The 19,622-nt window shown below is 37.8% G+C and overlaps 1 protein-coding gene and 1 pseudogene across 4 annotated transcripts; both read left to right on the forward strand.

Moving 5' to 3' along the window:
* LOC149254667 (uncharacterized) overlaps positions 1-15,363 on the forward strand; it is a 77,534-nt pseudogene extending 62,171 nt beyond the window's left edge.
* A 1,367-nt stretch (positions 15,364-16,730) lies between these two features.
* LOC149254668 (triacylglycerol lipase OBL1-like) lies at positions 16,731-19,394 on the forward strand. Of its 4 annotated transcripts, none has more exons than XM_089457060.1 (6): positions 16,731-17,168; positions 17,260-17,498; positions 17,618-17,651; positions 17,767-18,449; positions 18,539-18,710; positions 19,208-19,394. In XM_089457060.1, exons 1-6 carry the CDS (start codon positions 16,883-16,885, stop codon positions 19,315-19,317), a joined length of 1,524 nt encoding a protein of 507 aa, XP_089313186.1. In that variant the 5' UTR covers positions 16,731-16,882; the 3' UTR covers positions 19,318-19,394. The 4 variants fall into 4 exon arrangements, with proteins under 4 accessions (XP_089313186.1, XP_089313187.1, XP_089313185.1 ...); XM_089457061.1 differs by having other exon boundaries at positions 18,539-18,665; XM_089457059.1 differs by lacking the exon at positions 19,208-19,394 and having other exon boundaries at positions 16,733-17,168; positions 18,539-19,085.
* Positions 19,395-19,622: the final 228 nt, after the last annotated feature.

A 19,622-nucleotide genomic window follows, 5' to 3' on the forward strand; every position in this document is an offset into this window, starting at 1 on the left:
TGAAGATTCTTTTGACTGCCTGAAGATGAGTTTCCTTTGGGTTGGCTTGAAATCTTCAAACAATTCCTACTGCATGCATAATATCTGGTCGGGTACCTGTCAAATAAAGCAAACTCCCAATCATGGATCTATAAGTGGGTTGGTGAACTGCTGCTGATTTGTCATTTGCACTGAGGCTGCATCCTGTAACCATGGGGGTACAAACTGGCTTTGAATCTTCCATGCCATACTTCTTCAAGATCTGCTTGAGGTACTTGGTTTGAGACAAGAAAATACCTCCTTCATTTTGTTGGATTTGCAATCCAAGAAAGTATGTCAATTCTCCAAGTAATGACATTTCAAATTCTTTCTGCATAACCAAGGCAAAGTTCTGACTCATAGCCTCTTCATTGCTACCAAAGATAATATCATCTACATACACAACAAGTATTAGCAATTTGTTATTTTCAACTTTCATATAGAGATTGCTATCTGCTGATCCTTTTGAAAAACCTTGTTTGTGAAGATATTTGTCCAAACGATAGTACCAAGCCCTTGGAGCTTGTTTGAGACCATAGAGAGCCTTTTTCAATCTGCATACAAGGTTTGGATCATTCCCAAGAATGAAACCATCTGGCTGCTAAATATATACTTCTTCTTCTAAGTCTCCATTCAGAAAGGCTGATTTCACGTCCATTTGGAATACCTTGAAGTTTTGAAAGCTTGAGAGAGCAAGGAACATTCGGATGGCTTCAAGTCTTGCAACAGGAGCAAAGGTCTCTTCAAAATCTATTCCTTCTTGCTATGCATACCCTTTACAAACAAGTTTGGCCTTGTTTCTAATTACTTCTCCATTTTCATTCAATTTATTTTTGAAGACCCATTTAGTCCCTATGACATTTTTATCTTTTGGTCTAGGAACCAATTCCCAAGTATTGTTCTTTTCGATCTGCTCAAGTTCTTCATCCATTGCTTTGACCCAACATTCATCTTTGCATGCCTCTTTCACATTTTGTGGTTCAGTGGAAGAGAGTAATGCCAAATAGCTTGAAGCTTCTGCAATTCTTCTTCTTGTTTGTATTCCTGCTTCTTTCTGCCCCACAATCTGAGATTCTGGATGATTCTTTTGAACATATCTGGATGGAGTCTTCTCTTCTATTCTTGTCTGCTCCTCTGGTTCTTCTTGAGGTTCTTCTTCTTCATCATTCTGCCTTTGAGGGTAGCCTTCATCTTCTTCAATGTCTTCATGATGAACTTGCCTAGGAATATATCCCTTCTCATCGACCACTACATCAATGCTGTCAACAATTCTACCAAGTCTTTTGTTGTAGCACTTGTATGCTTTGCTATGTGGAGAATAACCAAGAAGAATGCCTTCATTTGCTCTTGGTTCAAGTTTTCCAAGTTGCTCATCAGTATTCTTAATATAACATTTGCTCCCAAAGATTTTGAAATGCTTCACCGAAGGAGTCTCACCACTCCAGAGCTGATGAGGTGTTTGAGTGTTGTTTACTCGGACATTTGTTTTGTTAAGAATAATAACCGCAACATGTGCAGCCTCACCCTAGAAAGTTGCGGGAGTACCTGATTCATCAAGCATAGCACGAGCCATTTGTTGGATTGTTCTGTTCATTCTTTCCACAACCCCATTTTGCTGAGGAGTTCTAGCTGTAGAGAATTCTCTTCTTATCCCATGTTCTTCACAGAAATCGAAGAATTCGTTTGAGGTAAACTCCCCACCTCTGTCAGATCTGAGGCACTTAATTTTGTGTCCTGATTCATTTTCAACCAAAGCTTTGAAGGATTTGAATTTTTCGAATGCTTCATCTTTGTGCTTCATAAGCCCTAACCAGACAAACCTGGAGAAATCGTCAATGAATAATATCAAATATTCTTCTCCTCGAGGTGTCCTTTTCCTAAATGGACCACATACATCTGTATGGACTAGCTCAAGAGGTATGCTGGCTGATCCTTCCTTCTCTGGAAAGTTAGTTCTGGTTTGCTTTCCAAACTGACAAGATTTGCATATAGTGTTGTCTGGAATTTTGATATCTGGAAGACCACGAACTGCCTGATATTTGCATGCTTTCCTTATTTGTGAAAAGCTTAGATGCCCCAACCTCCGATGCCATAGCCAGTGTTCATCATCCTTGCTCAAATAGCATTGTTGTGGTCCTTCTTCAAATATGTATAGATTATTTGGAGTCCTTCTTCCTTTGATCACTGTTTTACCTATATCAAGGTCACGAACACAACATCCATTTGATCTAAATATTACCTCTGTTCCTTGATCGCACATCTGACTGACACTCAGAAGATTATGCTTCAATCCATCAACATACAAAACATTTCCAGCTTTGACCTTCTCTTTCAATGGAGCAACACCTTTTCCTTTTATGGCTGCAGAGATGTCGTTTCCAAAAGAAACTTTCTTCCCCTTTTCTAATGCGGTATATGACTCAAGTTTTTCTTTGTTCCCTGTCATATGCTTCGAACATCCGCTGTCAATGTACCATAGACTTTCTTGTCCTTCTGCATAAAAGGCTATCCCACATCTTTCTGGTTGCGGTTCCTTTATTCTCCATGTTCTGACATTTGAGGTTTTTTCCTTCTGAGTTGTCTTCCGGAACCTGCTCCTGCATTCAAAGTCTTCATGACCAAAGTTATTACAAATAGAGCATTCAACTTCATTTTCAAGAACTGAAAAGTTGTTATAAGTCCTTTTCATGGTTCCAGTCATTCTCCCTTGCTTTTGAGCTTCTCTAGTCATGATTGTCTTGTAGGCAACACATTGAGCTGCTTTGTGATCGAAGTTATGGCAAGAAAAGCATTGGCCATTAAAGAAACTTCTGCGATAATCAGATCGATCATCCAACCGATTGTAGCTTCTATTCACATTCATTCTTGGAGCAAATTGGGAAGATTTTACCTGAGGCTGATTGTAGCTTTTGTTTGTCCTTAAGGCAGTTTGTCCCCGAGTTTCTTGATGGTCTTTATTTGTTCTTGAGGTAAACTGTCCCTGATTCACCTGATGACTTTTATTTGGCCTTTGCTCGCTTCTCCTTGCTGCATCAAGATAGCTTTTAGAGGTAGATGCTTGAGATGTTTCTCCATTATATCCAAGACCTATCTTGATCAGAGGAGATCGCTGCACATTGATAATCTCATCCAAGGTTTCAGATCCTTTAACAAATTTAAGATTAATCGCTTTTGTTTTCTCAATCTCCTTTCTAAGACAAACAATCTCACATTCCAATTTTTCAAGATGTTTTTCCTTTTCATCAATTTGAAATTGTAGAGTATCAATGATCATATTCTTTTCTTCTATACATCTCTTGAGTCCAGTAATTTCATCATAAAGGTTATCCACATCTACAGCATCCTCATAATCATCATCTTCAAATGCCATTAACAACTTATATTCATTACCTCGTTCATCTTCATCACTGTTTGATAGACCATCACTATCTTCATGAGTGTAGTAGCTTTTCTTATTTGCACTCTGTTTCTTGTTCCATCTAGCAGGTTCCTTTCCCTTGTCATTCTTATCTTTGTGAGGACATTTGGCAGCATAATGACCTACTCTTCCACAAGCAAAACATTTAAAAGGTAACTTACCTCTGAACCTTCCAGAACCCCTTTGAAGATTTCTGACGAAATTTGATTCTTCTTCTTCATCTTCTGGCATGTGACTTGCCTCATAATAATCTTCTTTGCCTGAAGCCTTGAAAGCAGCCTCTCTTCTGTCTGATGGACCTCCTTTTCTCATTTCATAAGCAGTTAGAATTCCGTGAAGCTGAGACATAGTAAGAATTCGTAGATTTTCTTTTTCTTCTATTGCGGACACTTTAGATTCAAATTTGGGGGACAATGATCTTAGAACCTTTTCAACCACAATAGCCTCTTTTATTTCTTCACCCAAGTTTTTCATGCAATTAACAATCTCATCTACCCTAAGGAAATACTTAGCCACACTTTCATCATTATACATTCTGAGAGTCTCATACTTAATCCTGAGAGTTTGAAGTTTAGCACACTTTACCTGTTCGTCTCCTTCATAGCTCGTGACAATTTTTTCCCATATTTCTTTTGCGGATTTATAGTGCATTACCTTCATGAATTCCGATTGGGATATACATCCTAATAGAGTACTGACTGCTTTCGCATTTGTTTCATACTTCTTTTTCTCGGCTGCATCTGTAGGAGTAGCTGAAGGAAAAGTGTAGCTTGACTCTACGATGTCCCAAACTTTTGTACCAAGAGATTGAAGATAGGCAGTAACTCTTACCTTCCAATAATTGAAGTTTGTCCCATCAAAAACCGGTGGCCTGATTGATGCTTCTTTCTCGTAGTTGCTCATGATGAACGATCTACCTTCAAGCGATCAAGCTTCTCTGAAGGACCTGCTCTGATACCAATTGTTGGAAATAATACTGAGAGGGGGGGTGAATCAGTATTATCAAATCAATAAAACTTTTTCAATACTCTGAAACATATACGCTACTTCAGTTAAGTGAACCAGCGTGTACACGCTACTGTGTCTAAAGAAACCAGCGTATAACCAGAAATCTTATGATTCAGTTAGTTTATCTTCAGTAAATGCATCAGGACATTATTAACCATATTAAAAGTAAACAGATGCAGTATAACAGATCATCACACAAAAGCCACACACATGAACACCATGATATAAGGTGGAAACCCAATGTGGGTGAAAACCACCTGCTGCAAGTCGTCTCTATCTTTCTTTAATAAGAACTTCAGTTTACAATCTTTTGTACTGGTGCAGCCTTATACCAGTACGCAGGCTACAACCTGCAGAGGGCTACAACCCTCTCTCGTTCTCCAAACTTCCTTGGAAGGGAGCTCCAACCCCCTTTGCTCTTGTACTAGCTAAGATACTAGTACGTAGGTGCAGGCCTACAATCTTCTTTCCTTCAGGTACCACTTTTCATACATTTTCAGACTGGATATTCCTGAAGCACAACATTACAATCTGAAGACCACAATTCATTCAACTTTCATAACAGATTGCAAAACAACCAATACTTGCATCAACAATCTCTGAATCACTGAACCACTGATACCCTGTCAAACCCAGTCACCAGAACACAGAGCAGACTACAGAACTCTGCAATAACAGTCAGACCCAATTGCAAACCCAAAAATCAAGCTTCAAAGGATATACACTACTTCAATGAAAGAAACCCGCGTATACACGCACTTTTACCGAAGACAACCTGCGTACAGATCTAAAAATAAATTCTCTCAACTTGCAGCTGTACCAGACATCAGTTAGATCTAGAGCATAACATTGCGTCAGTATGCAGATCTAGAAATACACATAATCAACCATATCATAATAGAGCATTTCAAACCATTAGATCCCGATCTGTCCTTAGATCTAGTCTTCCATCACTCGATGTGATCTCTCCTTAGCTTAGATCAAGCAACCCAGAACCTGCATACGAGATCTCTTTCTTTTTCAGATATTCAAGACATTTTCAGTGTGTTTGCCTAATGATCTTCTTCTCCTTATATAGCCTTAGGCCTTGCTCAATACCAAGGGCCAAAACCATAGAAATCCAATACCATCAACTTCAAAACTAGGGATCAACACGTCTGTCGAGATACTTTGGTCCAAAGACATAGGCTCAAGTACCGAGGACTAACTACCACGGACCAAAGGGAAGCTTCTCGACATGCACGCTCTTTTCTGTTCATGAATCTGCGTGTATACGCGACTTTATATATATCGAACTGCGTATCCGCGACTTAGTCTATAGCGTCCCTGTGTGTATACGCAACTTTGGCTTAATGAACCTGCGTATATGAAATTTCTCTTCATACTTGTAGTCTGGACTGAGATCTGTCATCAAAGAGAGTTGCCATCAAGGACAACACCTGGATCGTAGTGCCACACCTGTGCCAAAATTCCAACATCTAAACCTTCCCAACCTTTTCCAGGCATTTCTCCTCCCTGATCCACCCCTGCACAGTAAAAAGCCAGTTAAAAGCACATGCATGATAATTCTAATAACTTATTCAAAAATACAAAAAGATGTTTTCTTCAGATAGTGATAACTTAGACACATGCATTTTACCTTCTTAGAAGTCAATGGCATCTCTTTCTGTAGCTTTCATCATTCTTCTTGCACCAGTAGGGTTAGGCAGTAAAATTAGGGTTTGCTAGGGTTTGCGTTTCTTTTTGGATTTCAGTTTCTTTCTGCAAGTAGATTAGCTTCCTTCGAGTTAGCTTTCATCCATCAATTAAAAAGCTTCTTCTAAGAGCTCATAGAAGTTGGCTTAAGCTCCTAGCGGAATTGTGCCAGCTGACCAAGTGACGGCTGCGGCAAGAGCTAGTACTTGTGCATACAGCACCGTCGCTTCCAAATTTGTTACGAACTACCGGGTTGATAAAATTAAAGAAGGGAGTTCCAAGAGTTGCAGCATTATTGCTGCAATACTGGGGCCCACCAGATATGCAAGAAGAAATGCTTGGGAAAGGTCAAGAAGGTTCAGAGAGGGCCTAAGGGGTCCCTAACACCCTTCCATAGAGTTTCACCGAGTTTGGCTATCGAGAAACCTCATTCGTGAGCCTCTACAGGAAGTTTGTAGGGGTTCTACAGGATGTCTGCGATTTTCTACAGGATGTCTGGAATTTTCTACAGGATGTTCAGAGATGAGGTTTTTGGTGGATGAATGGAAGGGGAAAGGTGAAGGAGTGAGTGTGGAGGTAGGGTGAGGGTTGGAGATGGTTTAAAACTCGGTGGATGGAGTTGTGGATAGGTGTGGATGGCGGTATTTGGCTCAAGAAAGACTAAAGCAATGTTACACATAAAACTAGGGTTATGGGAGCGAATGGCGAATAGGAGGCAAGGATTTTAAGCAGAGGGTAGAATGGATGGTGTTGATGGCGAATGAACAGATGAAGGAGTGGTACAGGTACTCTGCAAGGCGCTTTTTCCCAACTGATCCAACGAAGACCTGTAAATTCAAAATCCTAATTATGATGACCTAAATTTGCTAGCTGCCAATGAAGAGAATGAATAGAAGTGTGACCTGCAATGAAACCATGTATTTTAACTCATGCAACTAAGCAAATGAAAGTCTGAGATTGCAACCAACTTATACACATGAAACTCAAACACTAGTGATTGCATGGCACGGCAAAATTAGTGTTTTTGTGGGCAGCAAAGTTATCCTGATCCCAGCTCCAGATCCTACTGAAGGAGAGGTGAAACCAGAGATGTTTGATGGCCCTTTTCTTGAAGCTTTTTCCTCTTAACAATTCAACAAAATCTGAGCATTCAAAAGTCTATCTAACCATTTACAGTGACCTATTTAATCAGCAAACTTTAACCTACTTAACAGAAATGTTTTTGCAAATGCATAAAGAACAACTAGCAATACATAGAGGAGGCCTTAGCACTCGGGTTGGGCCCAACCCCAAGAGCTGCAGGCTCCTATAAAAGACTCAGATCTGATACCAAGTAGAGCTGCTTATCATTATTCAAAAATAACCATCATAAGAAAGTTGTACAGCAGTAGCTACAATAAAACAGGCTGAGCAAAATGGCAGCACTATAGTGCAAAAATAACAATGGTTCCAAAAGTAAAGTACGAAGGCTGAGGCCTTCCTATTTGTACAATACGAGGGTGCTAGCAGCCCTCCTAGATTCAAGGGACTCAGCTGTCCCAACTGCTAATAAACAGTTACTCCAAAATCTGCTTGGCTGCCTTTAAAACTCGGTTTGGTGGCCTGTGGAGCTCGGTGTTGAGGGTGGAGATTTCAAGGAAGGCCATTTAATGCCAGAGACAACCTCCCTAAGAATCTTCACCTCAAGCTTGGCTGTCAGCTGACCCATGATTGCTTGGTTTTGCTCCATAATTTGTCCAAAAATCCTGAAATCACCACGTATTAGTCTCCTAGGTAGAGTGACCACCCTTATTCGTTCAAATAACATAAACATACTAGGAAAACATGCATAATCTATGAAAAATGGAGTATTGAACAAGGATAATTAGGCAAAATGAGCCCAATAGGTTACCCAATTTGGGGGTTCATCACGCTCTGATACCACTAATCCGGATTTAAACAGGAACAGAAAAAATTATAGATATAACCATAAAGACAGATATGTAGCGGAAATAATACTTCATTTCATTAATGTAAAATACTCAAATATGGTTACAAACAAGAATGGAAATAAACCAGCTAGGGCGATGGTAGCTTATCTTTGAGAAGAGATAAGCTACATGCCTCTGAACTGTGTTACAATGAGGCTCGAAGGCCTATTTATTGTTGAGAAACAATGGAAAACCATTCACATCCCAAAACCTAACCCTAGAAGATGAAATGCTAAATTGTGGGCCTCGTTTTGGGTAAGTTGGTACATCAACTTCCTGGGGTCGTAAATTTGGCACCCGATCTTCGTTTGATGCATACAATAGCTCGTTAGAAAGATCTATCCGAGCAATACAACTTTTGGAAGAGCAACATCGGTCCATGGACCCATGTTGCTCCCATATTTCCCAAACAACGTCGTTTAGGGCCTCAAAACGGCTTCGGAAGTTCAGGACCCGAAAAACTGCTAAAAATAGTAAATTGTGCTACAATTACGAAAACTGAAAAACTGATAGAGACAGTTGTGAGGGTCCAAATGGGATAGGTGGGTGGCCACCAACATCCACCTGGATCATTCTACCCCCCTTAGGAAGCAATGGTCTCCATTGCGTTGAGTTCCTCCATCTGCTAAACTTGATCCCTAGTGAGTTGTTTCGCACTCTCGGATGTGTCTAGTAATGGTGGGAAGCATGGTTGAGGGTGGTACACATTGAACACTTAGTGCAGGTGAAGGAATGGAGGAATGTTGTGCTCCAAATCATTATGTCCCATAGCCTTGGTAATGGTGTAAGGACCATGTCGACGTGGTCAGAGCTTCTGATGGGCTCTTGTAAGGCATTCTTTCTGCATATGCAACCAAACTTTGTTGCCCACCTGAAGCTTGTGTGGTACCCCTGTGGGTGAGGAGAAGTTGTTCCTATGTTCTTTGATGACCGTATCCCTCTACTAATGCTGCTGCATGGAGGAACCCTTTGCGGGGGTCATGGATGTGGCGACGATCTTCCCCTTACTTTGGGAGTGAACCAAACAGAAAATAAATTTCCTAGTGTGGGAGACGATCTTGCTGCATTTCTTAGCAGAGATCAAAGAGGTGGTGGTAGGTGGGGCTACCTCTGGTATCTTGTATAATGAATTACCCAAAGTAATAATAACAACGCGAGCCCTTGACTCATGCATAGCATGTCGACTCCAGAAGTATGGTTGGCCAAATAGTACATCACAAACATCCAAAGGTGCAACATCACACAATACCTCGTCGGTGAAGGGCTTGATGCTATAGGGAAGGCGGCACTGCTGGTGAAATCGAAGATCTCGTCCTTGGTGAAGCCACCCGATACTGTACGGCTGCGGGTGTGGTGTAGTCAGTAGGCCCAACCACTTCACGACCTCTACTGAAATGAGGTTCTTTTGGCTGCCATTGTCGACAATGAACTGCAGCGGCGAACCCTTCACCCACATCTGTGAGTGGAAAAGACGCTCCCCCTCCTCTGGGTCTTCGGTCTCATTCTTCTAGATCTTGGCGGTGGCAACAGTGATGCTGGGCTCCGCATCAATGATCTACTTCCCTTTTCCATTCCCCTTGTCGGGTTCTGACTCAGGGTCGGAACATGCATCTAATTCTAAAGCCTTCAACTTGGGCACTAGTGATGCTTGGTCCGACACTCACTTGTGTTGTGAGTGGGGCTCTTATGGGACTCACACCACTTTCCTGTGTCCTTCTTCGACTTCGTGGTGTTTTTCTTTTCTTGCGGCTTCGACGGGTTCTCTTGGTTCACCCCGCCTTGGCTTTGTCCTTTGGTCTTCGGATTTGCAGATCCAAAGTCTCGATTCTTCTGTTTGAAATTTTGCTCAATTTTGACAACGTATCGATACGCTGTGCCAAGCGAGGAGATGTTCAGGAACTCCATCTCTTCCTAGATGTATCTATGTAGGCAACTATGGTATTTGAGTACCAGATGTAGCTCAGAATATTTGATACCAAACTGTGTGCGAAGGGTATGAAAAATGTTGGTGAACTCTAGAACATCTTGGTCCCTTCCCTACTGCAGCGTGGTCCACTTTATGTATTTGTCCTCATAGATTTTGACAGGATAGTACTTCTCCTTAATGGCATCCCGGAATGTATCCCAAGTGGGTGCGGCTGAGAATAATGGGCCCGTACTTTCATCCTTCTGTTCCCAGTAGGTTTCCCACCAGTCCTTGACGTGGGGGGCTGCTTTGAGAAGAGCGAAAATAATCTTTTCCTAACTGGAAAAATTATGAATAGAAAAATACCCATCTAGCAGATTTAACCATTTATCTATGGCATCTGCGTCTATTTGACCCTCGAAGATGGGGATTTCAAAATTAACTTGTACCTTAAAGGGTGTGGCATCTCCAGAGTAGCTGTTGGAAGCCGATGCGTCGCCTCTGGGTAGTCGCTGAAGGATTTGGGCAAAGTTGTCCATCATCGCATTCCTTTGTCGCTCGAGGGCTTCTTCGAGCAAGATTTTGATAGGATCTCCTACCCCCTCATATTTCTTTTCATCCGCCATGGGAGGCCGTCGGGATTTGCAAAGCTGGTCTTGCAAAGGTTCGACCAGTTCAAGCCCTAACTCCTTATATCCCGACCTCGTTGGGGACATGCAAAGAAAAACAGAGAAAAATCAAACCACTATGATACCACTAATCTGGATTTAAACAGGAACACAACAAATTACAAAGATAACCATAAAGACAGATATGCAGTGGAAATAATACTTCATTTCATTAATGTAAAATACTCAAATATGCTTACGAACAGAAATGGAAATAAACCAGCTAGGGCGATGGTAGCTTATCTCTAAGAAGAGATGTGGCGGCTACATGCCTCTGAACTGTGTTACAATGAGGATCGAAGGCCTATTTATTGTTGAAAAACAATGGAAAACCCTTCACATCCCAAAACCTAACCCTAGAAGATGAAATGCCAAATTGTGGGCCCCATTTTGGGTAAGTTGGTACATCAACTTCCCGGGTCGTAACTTTGGCACCCAATCTTTGTTTGATGCGTACGATAGCTCGTTAGAAAGATCTATATGAGCACTACAACTTTGGGAAGAGCAACATCGGTCCATGGACCTATGTTGCTCCCATATTTCCCAAAAAACGTCATTTAGGGCCTCAAAACGACTCCAGAAGTTCAGGACCCAAAAAGCTGCTAAAAATAGTAAATTGTGCTACAACTACGGAAATTGAAAAACTGAAAGAGACAGTTGTGATGGTCCAAATGGGATAGGTGGGTGGCCACCAACATCCACCTGGATTAGAGAGAGAGAGAGAGATAGTCTAGTCTAGCAAGTGAGAGAATAAATCCAGTTAAAGACGTATTTGTGAGATTGTTGTGTATGAATCGATGATGGAATGCTAAATTGGTCAAGAAGGAAGAATGACCTAGTCAAGATGAAATACCATGGGTCAATACCATGGATTAATTCCCATGGTAAAGGAAATATGAAAAACTATAAAAGTAGAGGAAATATCTTTAAAAAGTGTGAGGTGAGTGAGAGGAAAAGAACGTGAGAGTGGTGACTATGTAGGTCGGTCAAATGTAAAGACTAAAGTAGATATCAATGCAATATATAGGCCATGTCATGCTATTGAGGTCTTATTTGAGCTAAAGGTGAAGAGATGGAGTGCGGCGATGGAGTCTAACTACAAAAGAAGGCTAAATAATTAGTGTATGGGTTCTTTCCATGTGTTTAATTTCAGATTTGAAGAGCCATTAAAGAACTGGGGTACATAATAAATTTTAGAAGTAGTAGAAGAAATCTTAAGGAAGACCAAGCTAGAGAATCAATTAATAAGTCTGATTTCAAAATCGTATGGATCTAAGTTTGAAAATGTATGAAAAAGGGATCTAATAGGCACAACAAGTTGGGGCTTACAAATTTTATGGGGTTGGTTCCTCCAGTAGGTTGGTTCTTACAAATCAGGTGATGGACATATCCTTTATGTTGGTGCCTACAAATCAAGGGATAAGTGTCTCCTTCAAGTTGATCCCTATAAATTTTAGGGGATTGGTGTATTGTTCAAGTTGGTGTCTCTAAATATAAGGGGATTGGTGCCTCCTTCTGGTTGGAGCTAGTAAATTGAATGTAATAGCAAGTTGGATCCTACAACAATATTGAGAAATACGCTTTGAGGTTTTCTCCAATACGAATTTCCATGAAAATATACGTGTCTCTTGATATATGTGTGCTATGTTTGATTTATGGTATTGTTGTGTGGCTATTATTAATAATTTGAAGATATTAAAAACTGTTAAAATTGTATAATATTGAATTTCCTCCCTCTCAATGTTATTTTTGGTTTCCAGCAATTGGTATCAGAGAAGGTTCACTTAGGAACAACTTAACCACTAGAAAGTAGATTACAAGGGACCATGGTTGACCAGGATGATTTTTCACCTTATGGAGTACCATTATTGAAATGACCAAATTATGAAATCTAGGAGGTAAGAATGAAATTTCATCTAATGGCTCTTAGTTTATATGTATGGCTATCTATATTGGATGGAAAGAAGAAAAATAATCATAATACAAAATCTATGAAGGTAATCTTCAGTGCATAGTCAAATTCATATTACGATAAGGTAATTCATTATGTGATTGCAAAATAAATGCTATATAAGCTCAAAATAATTTATGAGGGAAAGATGCAAAAGTCATATCAAAAGGAAGAAGTACACATTTAAGACCATGACTTCTCAATTAATGAACCAGATGATGATGAAGATCCCCTAGTCATGAAATCTCAAGTTGTTGATCATCAAAAGAAAAAAAAATATTCAAAGGAAAAAGCCAAAGGTCAAGGAGATGCAAAAGAGGTGCAATTAATAGGTAAGCTACTATTGTTGTAATTGTAGAATAATATGTCATATTCCTTCTTGATGTTCATATGCAAGTTCATAAAATAGCAGTGATAGAGAAGAACATGAAGAGGAGAGAAAACCTTACAAGCATGGAAAGGAAACATGTTTCTCATCCAAAGATAGTGGCATCTATGCATATGATAAGAATGTTAAGTGATATATTCTCATGACCATGGGGGCTTAATATGTTGAGCTAAAGAGATATGATTTAGAATAAGATATTACAGAGAAGGTACATTCTAGAAGGGAACTTAGCTCTACTTTAAAACATATTAAGAGACTCAAAATAAAAAAACAAAAGACAAAAGGAGTTATTGTAGACATACGATGATAAGGATCATAATCTTATGAAATAGAGAAAATTATTGTCATGCTTAAAAATCAACTAGAAGAATCAATAAGAATGAATAAAGTTAGTCAAAATAAAGTGGTGACTAACCAGTTGACTAAAAAGGAAGGACAATGTGAGAAACTAGAAGTTGACATTGTATCCTTGAGAAATGATCTTAAAAAGAAAACATGATCAACTGAAGTTTGGACAGAGTTTTGAAATGTTAGGTAATATATTGTAGGTCTTAACCTTATACAAAAATTACTTGCAAACAAATTCTTAAAACATAATAAATATATAATGGCTAGAACATAAAAACATATACACAGATTTTCTCGTAGAACCCAAATTGGGAAAACCATATTGATTTTTCATTATATTCCTTTCAATGTTACAATACATATATATACATGTCGAAGCATTCATAAACCCCAATCCATTAACCATGGATTAGAACATAACTGTAGTTCCCTTGACCGTATCTATAAAATATCATGGGAAAAAATCATCATGCCCAAAACCATGTGCAAAACCCATACACAAAACCATGGGTAGGTCTTCCCACCATCTTTGAGTCTGCCCCCTATCCTTAGGTCCACCCAACTATTATTCGTTCTGCATTAAAAAAATTATCGTGTGTTGCCCCGAACCCCGTGTAGGGGGACAATTGGACCCCTATAAACCCCCTAACAAGGGGGGCCTCCACCCCCCTTATAACCTCCCCATTGCGAGGCAATGTACAACATGTAGAGCTAGTCATGGAAATAATATAACACATACCCAACATATACTCAACAATATAATATACTTTGATATTTAATTTATAATAAAATATTTATTTATAAAAATGATAATATTTTAATTTTTTATTACATAATTTTAAATTCAAAAAACAACTTAAATTCTTTCAAAATATCGGAATGGGTTTTTCTGTACACCAATCCCTTCCTAATTCTTCGAATATTTTAAACGTGTGCTTGTCAGTGTAAAGGACTTCGACATAAGTAAGAAGATGATATGTGGATAAAAGATAAAGCAGTGTGATTTTTATGCTCCGAATGATTTGTCTAGTTTTTATACTTTTCATAAAAGAATATGACTGGGATGACTTTAATAATTGTGTTTCTTTGGGTCTACTAGGTTGAATTTTTTTATATTTTATTATAATCATCATTTATAAAGTTATTCATTTTAACTTTTAAGATAAAAAGATAAACCTCTTAAGATGTAAAGAAAATTATATTTTTAATTTAATATTTAATTATATATATATATAAATTTTTATATAGTATTTTATAATTTTTTACATGGTCAATTTTAAAAATATTCATTATTTTAAAAAAAAGCGATATGTATTATTGATTATTAAACCTGAATAAAATATAGTTTAGTTTGAAAAAAATTATGTGTAACTATTTTCCCTTGAGAATGAGGTTATTGAAATGTTTATGTGGCACAGAACTGTCTCTATAACTTTTTTCTTCATCATATATCTTATTAATGATGATTATGTTAAATATAAAAAATATTTGATTCTTAATAGGTTTTATTGTGTTTTACAATTAAAACCACTATAGTATATTTTGGTTCTGTAAAGAGATCAGATTCATATTTCAAATTAAGAATAGAAAATTGTTTTCATAAGGATTGATTGTTTTCACGATGATTGAGGTTGGGGTGGTGGAAGCACTAAACTTGAATGACTCCTATAAACTCATATACAATATGTAAATGCTGAAATGACTTGAAAAATAAAACCTAACAAAAGAAATAACTGCAAAGATTAGCTTTTTAGAATGTTGTATTTCTTGTTTTATTGGCATGGAAACTTTGCACTTGAAAACAAAAATATTCAAATCACCAAAAACCTAAATTAAAACCATCATACAAAATACATTTTGAATTACAACTTGTACAAGAAATTTAGATAAAGAACTTTTGTTATTTAAAATGCATTTTTGAATGTATAAATGGATTCAGATGGTAGAAGCACTAAACTTGAATGACTCCTATAAACTCATATACAATATGTAAATGCTGAAATGACTTGAAAAATAAAAACTAACAAAAGAAATAACTACAAAGATTAGCCTTGTAGAATGTTGTATTTCTTGCTTTATTGACATGGAACTTTTCACTTGATAATACAAATATTTAAATCAACAAAAACATAAATTAAAACCATCATACAAAATCCATTTTGAATTACAACTTGTACAAGAAATTTAGATAAATTAATGGCATAATCTAAACGAAATAGCCTTTTTCAGCTGGATTCACCAAAATCCGACAATACAATTTAAAGAATTATTGCTATTTAAAATATATTTTTGAATGCATAAATGGATTCAAGATGGTGGAAGCACTAAACTTGAATGACTCCTATAAACTCATATACAATATGTAAATGCTGAAATGAATTGAAAAATAAAAACTAACAAAAGAAATAACTACAATATTAGCCTTTTAGAATGTTGTATTTCTGGTTTTATTGACATGGAAACTTTGCACTTGAAAACACAAATATTTAAATCATCAAAAACCTAAATTAAAACCATCATTATTGAATTGAGACTTTTGTGACCCATAACAAGTTTATGAAAAAGCTTTAGGCGATAATCATATCGAAAGTCATTTGTCTATTTAGAATCCATTTTGAATTACAACTTGTACAAGAAATTTAGATAAATTAAAGGCATAGTTTAACTTATAGAAGAAATAACTCCTTTTTCATGGGGGATTCACCAAAATCGGACAATACAATTTTAAGAATTATTGTTATTTAAAATGCATTTTTGAATGCATAAATAAATTTAGCACCATGAAAAACCTCTAAGGCACTCAAATTATATAGATTAAACAATTTAAACCCAATTTTTTTAAAATCTCTATCTAATTTTAATTTAAATTAACCAAAAAATGTTATAAAAAAACCTATCATCTATAAATTAAACTACACCTACATTTGATACAATAAAAAAATTATGAAAATATTCTTATTATTTAATTATCAATATTAATAATTATAAAAACTAAAAGTATATCTCCCCGTTTTATTAAAATGTAAGAAAAAATCATCTTTGAAATATTGTATAATTTGAAAATGTTTCTTAAATATTTGTAAGTCCCTGGGAACATAAACCATACAACTTTTGGGGTATAGATGGTCATACAACCTAAATACAGAAATAAATTTATAACGGTAAATGCTCTCCTAATGATAATGATAGTAATAATAAAACAATTCCGTTGAGTGGAGAAGGATGGAATCTTGCGCACTCACACTTTTAATGGGAGGCCCACCGTGTTGACGCAACCTGGAAAAAATGTTAATGCCCAATTCAGAAAAGTGAAGACTTCATTGGAATCTTGCGCACTCACACTTTTAATGGGAGGCCCACCGTGTTGACGCAACCTGGAAAAAATGTGAAGGCCCAATTCAGAAAAGTGAAGACTTCATTGGGAAAAGCATGGCAACCGCACAGCGCATTTCATTTCTTCTAATCATATATCGAGCATCAGAAATTGCAGAGCACATTGAGATCACACAGAGATGGCTAACGATTACCATATACTCCACCATAAAAATGGAGGGTTTATGGATGCCGTAATTGCCCTCGCTAGAGCAGAGCGTTTCATTGAATATCCTGATCACCATGTCACCCATCTACCCGTTATATTATATGGATTCTGGATCAGGTTGGTTTCGTTCCTCCTCACTCAATTTCTCCACTGGGTTGAGAAACCCCTGTGCCACCTCGGTAACTGTATCGAGCAGATTTTAAATCTGCTCTCACACAACGGAGGGTTTCTCGGAATAATCTTCAGAGTTCTGACAGGTCCAAATATTCTATCACATGCTTTGTTATCATTTCAAGTAATAAAAAAACCCTATTGATTTATTATTGACTGAACCCTTGTTTTGTTCAGGAAGATGCATAATCAGACCCCAGAGGGATAGTGAAACGTTCAGGAGCGCCATTGGGCATTTGGATCCTCGCCTGGATTTGGACAATAGAGAAATAACTGTACTCAATGGAGATTGTAATAGTGGGACAGCAATAATTCAAGCAGGGAGCCGATATTGTGCAGAAGTTTGCATAATGGCTTCCAAACTGGCCTATGAAAATGAATTATTTATCAGGAATGTGGTCACTAAACGTTGGAAGGTAATTATTGTTAATTATAGGTTGAGTTTCAGTAGTCACACGTTACTGGAATTTTACTAGCCACATCAATATATTGGTCATTCTGCATATATGCTTCGTGACTATTTGCCTTTTTGCAGATGCATTTTGTGGAGTTCTTCAATTGTTGGAACAGTAAGCAGTTAATTGCCTCAGATGTGTTGATTTCCATGCATTATTTTTTTGTAGGGAAGTTAGCAGTTTCTGATTTTCTGCATGTATTAATGTATGCTATCCTATATATGCACAGATTATCTGGGAAGAAACAGTACCCAAGCCTTCATATTCTGTGATAAACCAGTAGATGCTAGGCTGGTGGTGGTTGCTTTCAGAGGAACAGGGCCATTTGATGCAGATGACTGGATCACAGACTTCGACTTCTCATGGCACAAAATGGGCTCTCTTGGAAAAGTTCATGTGGGATTCCTTGAGGCAATGGGCTTGGCTAATCGCTCCAATAAAAAAATCGTGAAAACCCCCTCGGAGCGTAAGAGAAAAGATATAATTCATGATCATGACTACGCTGAATTGCCAGATGAATTTGTCACAGAAGACGAGAAAAAGCCTCTGGCTTACTATGCCATACGCAAAAAGCTGAGCACATTGCTAGAAGAGCACAAGGATGCCAAGTTCATTGTGACAGGACACAGTTTGGGAGGGGCTCTGGCCATTTTGTTTCCTGCAATACTCCTCCTACATAAAAAGACAAAGCTCATGAACAAGCTGTTAGCAGTTCATACATTTGGACAACCCAGAGTTGGGGATCTAAAATTCCGAGATTTTATGAATATGAATCTGAATAAACCTGTGACCAGGTACTTGAGAACGGTGTACTGCAACGACATGATTCCCAGGATTCCATATGATGATGAAGCACTTTCTTTCAAGCATTGTGGAGTGTGTCTCTACTACAATAGCTTCTACAAACAGAAGGTATTACTTTCATAACATCTTTATGATATTCTTTTTGTTTGAAAAAAGAAGTAATGTTTTACTTTTTCTGTGCCTCAATTGCATTGCAGATGGTGAAGGAAGTTCCAAACAGGAATTTCTCCATGTTATACTACATACCGAGTATGATAACTGCAACGTGGGAGCTGGTGTACAGTCTGATCATGCGATACACGAAGGGGAAAGATTTCAGTGAAGGTTGGTTCGCACTGTGTTTCCGCTTTATGGGAATTTTGTTACCTGGTATGTCTGCACACAGTCCCCTGAACTATGTGAATGCAATTAGACTGGGTCACACAGACTTAACTGTTACAGACGAAGATTCAGACATAGATGGAATTGAAACTCCATTAATTAGTAGGGAGGAAGGGGCAAGGAAGGGGCAACGGAAATAATTGATTGCTGGGAAGATAGGGATAGGAAAAAACAAGTAAGGCGTTGAATAGCTGGTTGAACGCTACTCCTGTTATTTGGTGAAAGACTAGTAGCTTCTTTATTCCTTTGCTTTTAAATGTGCACAGCCATGATGAGATTGTGACGGATGCGTTTATATGAGATTGTGACAGATACGTTTATTCTCCATTGACGAGACTTATCTACTAGTGATAATTTACTGTACCTTCTGCTCTTAGAGAATTAACTTTTTTCACTTTAGTAGATGGAATTCCTATTTCATAAACCATAAAAAAGTAAATGCTGCCTGACATGTTAGGCATTTAACTCTTGCTCCCTCTCTCCAGGCTGCGATCTCGATTCGCGTGCTGTCATTCAGACTCCGATCTCAATTCGCGTGCTGCCATTCAGAAGACGAGAATGCCTGACATATCAGGGAACATTTACTTTTCTATGATCTATGAAATAAGAGTTACCTTAATAGATTGTTATGTCAAGACTTTATTCTCAACTATTATAATAGCCACTAATAAAGTTACCACGTTATTGTAACATTTTCGTGTTATTATGATTTTGGGTTCGATTGAATTTTTCTGTTTTCTATTATCTTGATTTTTTAGGTAACATGCCTAAAAATATTTTTTATATTACATGCATAAAAATATATAATTTAATAAAGGAAAATAAATCGATTAAATGTTGTTTTGGCATTAAAGTCTCCCGATAAGATAAGAGGATACCATTTTATTTCTCAAAATATAA

The sequence above is a fragment of the Pinus tabuliformis genome, chromosome 7, assembly GCF_031772625.1.
Source record: "Pinus tabuliformis cultivar Carrire ecotype Pingquan chromosome 7, CPIR1, whole genome shotgun sequence".
NCBI lineage: Eukaryota > Viridiplantae > Streptophyta > Pinopsida > Pinales > Pinaceae > Pinus > Pinus tabuliformis.